This window comes from Antrostomus carolinensis, unplaced genomic scaffold (genome assembly GCF_000700745.2).
Source record: "Antrostomus carolinensis isolate BGI_N321 unplaced genomic scaffold, ASM70074v2 scaffold35559, whole genome shotgun sequence".
Classification (NCBI taxonomy): Eukaryota; Metazoa; Chordata; class Aves; order Caprimulgiformes; family Caprimulgidae; genus Antrostomus; species Antrostomus carolinensis.
Window position 1 is genome coordinate 1 of NW_010337034.1, and position 8,624 is coordinate 8,624.

The 8,624-nt window shown below is 52.4% G+C and overlaps 1 protein-coding gene across 1 annotated transcript; it reads right to left on the bottom strand.

Moving 5' to 3' along the window:
- Positions 1–7: 7 nt before the first annotated feature.
- On the bottom strand, positions 8–7,919 carry P4HTM (prolyl 4-hydroxylase, transmembrane; the record flags this gene model as incomplete). The annotated part of the gene is made up of 7 exons (XM_010175078.1): positions 7,671–7,919; positions 6,538–6,634; positions 4,324–4,486; positions 2,522–2,707; positions 2,005–2,095; positions 1,354–1,477; positions 8–96 (listed from the first exon to the last, which is right to left on the bottom strand). Coding segments are annotated over exons 1-7 (999 nt in total), but the record flags the coding sequence as incomplete, so codon positions are not given.
- Between the last annotated feature and the right edge of the window lie 705 nt (positions 7,920–8,624).

The window sequence follows — 8,624 nt, forward strand, 5'->3', positions numbered from 1 at the left end:
GGTCCACGTTGATCCAGTTGTTGGCGATCCACTTGGTGCCCTGGGTGACCAGGCAGCCCCCGTGCAGGGCAAAGTCGTCCAGCTCCCCCACCCAGCCTGCGGAGCAAAGCCCTGTTAGGAGGCGGCTGGGAGTGCTGCAGCGCCCACAGGGAGGCAGGGCCAGGGAACGCTGACACCAGTGTTTGAGCTCCAGTGCATCGCACAGGAGCTGGCTCCCCCTGGCACCCCTCTTGGCTTTGTGCTACCCCACGCTAGCACCTACGAGGAGCTCGCCAGGCAGGCTCACCCAGTGCAAAACACTCGTTGCCTCCATGTCTCCACTCAGCACACGGGGCTCTCACACTGAATCACAGCTGCTGTTTTTCTCAGCTCTTCCCAGAAGGGGAGGCTGGCATGCAAGAGATGGATGCTGCTGCTAGAAGGCCCGTGGAAGTTGAGGCTCGTGGCCATACCTAACGTCGCATTTCAGCAGCTCTAAATGATCCCCTCTTTACAGAGGTCCCATAGTTTTTCTGTGGCAGATATTCATCAGCAGCTGCCTTCCATTTAGGAACAATTTGCTCATAAAAACACGACAGGGCTCTTGCAGGAGAGTGATGGTCTTGATATTATCATCCAACAGCCCAAACACTGGTCTTATGACCTCCTCTGTGGATTTTCTAGAGATGGAAACACGGGTTGCTCCCAAGGGAGCTGGGATGCTATACTCCTCCCTCCCACCACTGCTCAAAATCTGCCATGGAAACACTCTGGAGCCATACTCACCAGCAGCCTGGAAGATTCATGTCAATCCCCCAGCCTGGCTGTCAGGGAAAACCACACTGCACTTTGTGAGAAAAACAGCCCCAAGGACACATATCATCAGGCTGTGGCTGAGCTATAAAGCAGGAGTTGGCCCCAAGCAGGCAGAGCCTTGCGCGGGGCGGGCCATGCCTCCCTGTGCTGCAGAGCTGATGGCCGTGCCTTTGTCTACCTCCCCTCCCCACCCCTTTGGGCAACACCACATCAGGGAAACATTCTGAATTGCAGACCAAGTTCCAGCAGGAGTTTCAGCTCACACAGCAGGATGGGAGGCAGCTGGCAATGGCTAGTGCAGCCAAGGTCTTTGTTTGCTAGCTAGTCCCATCCCCTGAAGACATCAGGAGCCACTGACCTACTGCCTGTAAACAAAGGCCTTTCAGAGTCAGGAAGCTCCTACCCAGCTGGTGACAAATAGTCTCCACAGTTCCCACTAGCAGGCAGCTACCACCCTTTGGCTCTCTTCTGAGCTCCCAGCCGCTGCAAGAAGACGATGGCTGTCACCTCCCGCAGTCCTACCCCTCCCAAGAGCAGAGTCTCGAAACAGGACTGTACCTTCTCCATCTGACAGGTAGTTGTACCAGAAGACAGCAGTGCCTTGCTGAGGTTTCACTCGCAAATTGCCTTTGTCACAGTTTTTCCGAGTATCTCGCAGGTCAACGTCGTTCTGGATCAAAGACTGGTAAGAAACCACAGAGAAGGTGTTGCAAATGGGGCTGAAATGAAGCACGTGCTCTGGGCTGCCTCTGCTGCCAGCCGTCATCCTGCCCTTTGCCTCAACGCCCCAGAGGGACAGCGCAAGAGCTTTCACAACCCACCCGGAGCAGCCACTTTTAGCCCCTGGAGGTCCCCAACCTGTTTCTGAGCAGCTGCCCATTCCTCAACACGTTGCCTGACATGAGCACAACACACCTGCCAAGACTTAGTCTGAGGAAACCTGCCCAGACAGAAGTGAGCAGGACCCATGTTATGGCAGCAAGGCCAACAGACCACCCCTCACTCCTCTGAGCAGACAGAGGTGCAGCTGTCAAAGCCCTGATCTTCTTCCCTTGGCCTCAGAAGGACACAGCTTCCCCATGCTCTATCTATGAAGGCTAATGTCCACCAGCCTCGTACACCAGACCCCTTCTGCAGCCACAGTGAATAAAGACATTCAAAGAGGGATTCAGAATCCCCAGGGGTAACATACAGGTGAGATTCATTTACCATCTCTTCATATGTCCTGTTATCAGCTATAGGAAAGACTGTTTCACCTCCCCCAGTCACATTGTTCAGGTAGAACAGCACTGTCACATACCTGCAAGACAGAGTGGCTGTTAGGGGACACAATTGGAAGAGGAGGAGATGCCTACACCCTGCCCCTCCAACACATGTACAGTGGACATCACAAGATACGTGATTTACATAATCAGCTTTTCTCCAAGGACAACAAAGAGAATCTCCATCCATAACAGGTGGGGATTTAGCCTCTGAAGGTGCATTTCAAGCCTCTGGAGGGGATGGCCCAGCCATTCTGCAGAACCACTCTGCCCTCCTCCTTGCACCGGCTCTGTGGACTTGCAGAATTCACCCACCTCCCTCCTCAGACCCCTTCATGCCAACAATTTCCAGAGCTACTTTGTGAGTCCACGAGCTGAGCACCTTGTCCCACGTGAGGGGAGGTGGAACAGCTCTCCACACCTCTTCTCTAGCATGTCCCAGATTGTGCCAAGGCAGACCTTACCGGCAGGAGGTCTCAAAGGGAGCGCTCTCATTGGCGACCAGCTTGGTGTGGCTGCAGGCAGTCTCGGGGAAGACAGGGCCACTGTCCATGTGGGCATGGTAGTGCCCTCCTTGGTCGTACCGTACAACCTGGAGGGGCTCGCTGTGCTCCACAATCTCAGGGGGCAAGCGAGTCAGGCGCATTACCCTGGGGAAGAGGAGAGCAGAGCAGGTCAGGGGAAAGCACCATCACCCTGGTTGGCCGCTACTCCCAAGCACCGAATAAGTCCAGAGAAAGGTAACCCCCTTCCCCAACAGACTGGAGAGACAGATGGGCTGCAGCAAGCGTGCCAAGAGATAGCTAGGTCCTTACAGATCTGTTGGACCATCAGCATCAGCTCAGGAAGTTCTCGTCAAGGTTAATAAAAACACCCCAAAACCGAAGGGTTTATCTCCAGCAGGACTGCTCTCAGGAAGACTTTGCTTGCTCAGCAAGATCCTTTCTGTGTGTGTCCCTGGAGCCTTCACGTGCCATCTCATCACTTCTCTGGACTCCTGCACACCACCTACAGACTCGGGGACAGTTAGCAAAGCGCAGGGCCCCTGCCAAGAGTGAACAAGAGACTAGCTCTAGGAATATTCTTGTCACCTAACTCACCTTTCCCTGTTGCCTTTTCAGCAGCCTCTCCCCAGGGCAGAGGGGCACGGGAAGTGATCAAGGAGACCGGAGCCCTCCTGCTCTGGGATTTTTCCGCTGCTACATCTGAGATCATCCCCAAGGCAAGCAGGTACCTCTGGAGACCTGCCAAAGAACACTCAGAGCTCTGAGAATTCAGATCAGTGAAGCCCTTGGGGCAGGCACAAGGGGAAAACAGCACCCAGGCAGGATGGCAAAGCCCCTCCAGGCACCGCATGGTCCCAGGGAGGACTGTAACAGCCTCCTCAGTGTTATGTCTTCGTGTCCTCATCACAGCAGCCAACTGAAGAGTGAAAAAGCAGCAGGCCAACGCCTGTGTGCGCGGGCTAGCTGCCACGGAGAAGGTGGCAGCCCCAGTCTGCATTAATCAAGGCAATATGCAGCCCCATTCTCCCGCTGGAATGCACTAAGAAAAGGGAGTGGCCAACAGCCCTTTTCAAGCCTCGGGACAGATTTTGCCCACCCATGTTCTGGGTGAGGACCAGCACCACAAGAAGAAGAGAGTCTCCAGCCAGTTATGTGAAACTCACCACAGTTAAACGATTTGGCCTGTGTGCTGGGTTTCAGTGCTTCCCAGTACCAAATCGGAGACAAAAGGGAAGGTAAGAGGTTCTCCCATCTGCCGTGAGCTGCCCTGCAATACGTGTGCTCAGAGGATTAAACTAACTTGGCTTACTTGAGGTCAACGTGCTTGTTAAAAAGTCAGCTCTGAAGAGCTAAGACAGATTTCAGTGAAATGCATGAGTAACTAAAGCAAATGACAGTAACTACTGGCACCCAGACAGCATTGGAAACAGGCAGTTTCTCCTAGTAAGCTCATTTACTAATTAGAATGAATTATTTCATATAATGCCAAGTCTTCTTGGTTTTATAGGGCTGTTCCCAAAAGTGAATGGAGATGCTGAAAGGTTTGATTTTTCTTTTTCCTTTTCCACGGGACAATACAAATTCTTTTTCTAATGCAAACCTCCTCTCCCCATTTCGTGTCTGTGTTCATTGCTCTTTATACTCCAAAGACTTTCATGCAATTGGGAATTGTGAATATTAGCAAGTCTGCTACTGCATCTCCCAGCACAGGTAGTCCTCATCCCTACACAAACCCAACCCCTGGGCTGCCCAGCCCTTACCTTTGCCTTATGGCTCTCATGACCTGGTGTGCCCCCTCGCCCTGGTACAGCCAGGTGTGCTGGCTGTTGCGCACCAAGTCACTCATCTTCACTTTCTGGCTTCCCATATACTTGTGGAAATCACGGATATTCAGTTGTTTGAACTCCTCCAAACTCAGCACACCTATGGGAAGAGAGGAAACGCTGGCTGACTGGTATGGGTAACAGGTCTTGGCATCCTGTACTGGGAGAAACCACCAGCTGAGGGGCAGCGAGAAACTGCCTCCCTCAAACAAACCCCATTCAGGTTCCACCACCGTGCCCACCTCAGGCTGCACCCCGCATCTGCAGGGTTACAGGCACCAGCAACGCTCTCCCCTTTAGCTGAGTAGAGGGCAGACAGCAGCCTGGAAAAGTGAACCATTAGATGCTCTTCAGGGTCAGAACTGGGACAGGCAAAGTACCATTTTGAACTTTAAAAACCTCCTAAAACACACAAACCAATCCATCAAAAGAGAGAAATAGCCACTGCAGTTCTAACATGTGCAATGCCACAGCTAAAAAGCCTGCACCACCTGATGCCTTGGGGCTTGTTACTCAGATATTTAGACAGAAGACATTTCAGAGCAGAGTGGGACACCTCAGACCACATCTTCTACAAGACCTTGCACGGTAATTTAAAAAAGCCAAACCCAAAAGAAGCAGCACATTCTTCTGCATTTGTGTAACTGCAAAACATGAGTGAGAAATACAACAGAATATGGTCTTGCATGAGGAGAAATAACAGACAGGTGAGAGGTAAAAAGTGCTTTCTACTAAAACAGGTGTTTTGTGTTCACACTCAGCTAGACTAAGCAAGGGAGGGACTTCTGCCTTTGTCACCTTCAGAAAAATCCTCACATTTGTTGTTTCCCCTTTCTGAAGAAGAAGGAAGCCCTGCACCAGGGACCAGGTGCTGCAGTGTGCTGCCCAGCAGCAGCACCCGCTCAGGCAGCAAACCCAGTGCTGTGGTGGTGCCCACTCTGCTCCCTGGGCACACAGCACCCTCCAGCAGAAGGAAGGACCAGCCACCAGGGTCAGCCTGGGACAGCTCCTCAGGTGCCACTGGTCACAACCAAATTACCCATCGTTAATATTTCTAGTGTCTCCTTGTCCCCACTTCCCCTCACTCCATGCGGTCTGTGATGACGCAGTACCACATCCAGCTTGTGACCTGCTCTCTCGGTGTCACGCACCAATCTAACAACAAGGGAAGCAGCTCTTTGGAAGCAATGTCCTGCCAAGAGCACTTTAAAAGGACCTTTCATTTGTCAGTGTCCAGAACAGTGGAAAAGCCACTGACTACTCAGTCATACGCTCCTACCCCAGCCAAGAATGCCACCAGCCCGGAGGAGTGGGACATGGGGTGCCCTCCGGATATTCAGGCATTCACATGGGTGCTGCTTCAACTCCAAAGCAGCTCCTCCTGGGCAGCTCTCCATGCCAGGTCACTGGGAGAGAGCGTGCAGAGCCTGTGCATTCACTTAATTTGATTAGGAAATGGAGAGTTGCTTAATTGAGGCCACTCTAATTAGAGCAGCAGAGGTTAGAGCACACATCCGGACCTGCGGGAGCCCTTGGGAGACCAGGGGCAGGAGGGGCAGAAGTGGCCTGGTGGAATACAGACAGTTTGCAGCAGAGGGGTCAGCAACAAAGGCTAACCAGCAAGACTACCCTCACCTCCACTTACTCTGCTCTCCCCTGCCAGTGATGTGGTGCTCCCAGCCCACTGCAGAAGTCTCCCAGAAAACAGGGGGAGTGGAGAGTGGAGGGAGCACCTTAAAACCTGCAGCCCAGGTAACAAGAGATACGTAGTCAAAGCCAGAGTGGTCTCTCAGACCATGGGAGCAGAAGCAGACCCTGAAGGTCCTGTTAGAGCTGGGCATGAACCAAAGCAGTTCTGACAGGGGAGAGGGAGTGCAGAGTTGTGTTCTGCTCCTGCTTCTGCAAGCTCCAAGAACAGGTGGTGGAACTAGTCTGCTGCTAGACAGGGATGAAGGGGCTGGAGTGCTGCGATGAGAGGTTTACACTGATTGTACTTTTCTGCAAAGGTCTCTAAAGCAGCGTTATTTTCCTTTGAAGAACACAGCTAGAGAAACAGGACTGGTAGGGACATGGCTCTTGCTCTGTTCAGCGTGGCTGTGCAAGGCATCCAGCATGTTGAGGGTGAAGGGATTGCTGTGGAGCTGCTCTTACCATTCCCATCAGGATCAGCCTTGACCGCAGTGTACATCTCACGGATGTTTTCGGGGGTCATCCACCTGCCGTTCCCAAGCCGGGTGTGGGTCAACACCTGAAATTCATAAATGGATCAACACCAGGCACTGGTTTCTTGTACTAACCAAACCCTACAGATTCCCTGCTCAAGGCCTGGTGGGCTCTCCCCTGCAGAGCATCGGCCAGCCAGGCGTCAGCACGTCTCTGCAGAAAGAAGATTGCAGTGAGAACCATCTGGCAGCCACACACAGTGTGTGGCTGATGAGTGCTGTTCTTTCCAGTTTAGGTCATGGCAAATGACTGCTGCGACTCGATTAACCAGTCATGAGATGGAGGGGGCACAGCTCTTTCTCCTGAAGGGAAAGCAAAGCTACCAATGAGAAAAGCGAATGCTTTTACTTGTCCAAGATAAGGGCCTGGAACAAAACACTTCCTCTCCACTTGGACAAAGAGATGCAGGATCCTGGAGAGCTCTCCACAGGCTCTGACCTCCAGAGAAAGGAGCCTTGCCCTGGCTTGTCACTGGCGCAGCTCCCCAGACTCCACAACACTTGCAGCCTGCAGGACAGTACACATCCCCAGCCCCACCTGAAACGGGAGCCTGGGGAGGGACATCCCTCAACTGCCAGTGCCTGCCCTGATGCACCCTGCCATACAGGGCAAGGGTGCTGAAGAGCTGCAGACAAGGTGGTCGTTATCCCTCTCCAGGGTCATTAACAGGGGTGGCTTTGCTGATGTCTGGTCAATTGAGTTCAGTCAGTCCCCACAGGCTGCACAAAGCAGTGTCTATGCTACAAACTCACTCCCCTGGGACACCCAGCTAGAAGAAACCCACAGCACCAGGAAGATTTTACCCAGCATGTTCACCAAACACATCTCCTGACAAGGACCACTGCTACCTCCCAACAGCGTGACAACTGCTGCACATTTCCCCAGAAACCTCCACGCTGAAGGCCAGCACAAGTCCCGAGACATAAAATTAAGCAAATACTGATCGGTATATACTGGGGTCTGGCCCTACGCGAGCACATGAGTAATCGAGAGACCATCTGAGGAGGGGACCAGCCAGAGGGTCCCCCAGCAAACCTCCCCTGGTTTGTCCCACACTCTACCTCTTTGAGCTGCAGCTGCCCATCCTGATTGTGGTCCAGCAGATTGAAAATGTCCATCTGGCTGATTTCTATCATTTCCATGGCTTCCTCATAGTCATCCGTTGGGAGGATCTGGCTCTTCTGCAGTCCCTTCAGCTGTGCCAGATGGACAATGAGCTTGCACTCCTCCTCTGTCAGGAAGTCGGGAATTTCTGCAGCAAAAGTGTGAGCAGCAACAGAGAGTGAGGAACTGTTACAGTGGGATCCCATCCTGATGGCAGGCCACTCAGAAGGGGGAAAAAAAAGAGGTGGAGGGGCAATTTAGAAACTGCCTAAGTTTGGGACATTCAAACACATCCAGCCTTCTACCAAAACACCTCTCAAACAGCAAATACCACACACCTGAGCTGCTGGAGGCAGGTATTTTTACAGCAGCAGTTCCTGAATGTTTGGATCCAGGGGTCAAGCCCTTAAACTCTCTCGCAGATACAACAATGGACAAAGGAGTGAACAAACACGTGCATATCACCATATATTATCACTTCAAAGGTGACATGTGGATCACAGTCTGGGAACTGCTGCTCTGCAGGAAGGCAGGTCAAAACCTTTTCAATGGGCAGCGGTGCTGGAAGGGGTTTCAGGCTTCCTTGCTCTCAGCGGAGGGGACAGCACTTTGTACAAAACCAAACACCTTTCAAGGGAACCAGGCACAGTGCTCTACTGTGAAACTCAAACAGCAAGGAGACAACTGCCAAACGTATCCCCACTCATTCCCTTGATCCCCCACTAAAAACAGTCTTCAAATTAATTATTACAGGGGAAGACACCACACATGGTGGATGCCACACTCCGTACCCAGGCAGCAATCCCAATATCACCAGCTTTCCTTTGCAGCACATCAGCAGCAATCAGGTAATACCAGAATCCCAAGCAAATTTAAATGCAGGGAAATCCACCAGTGAGGAGGAGCCCGAG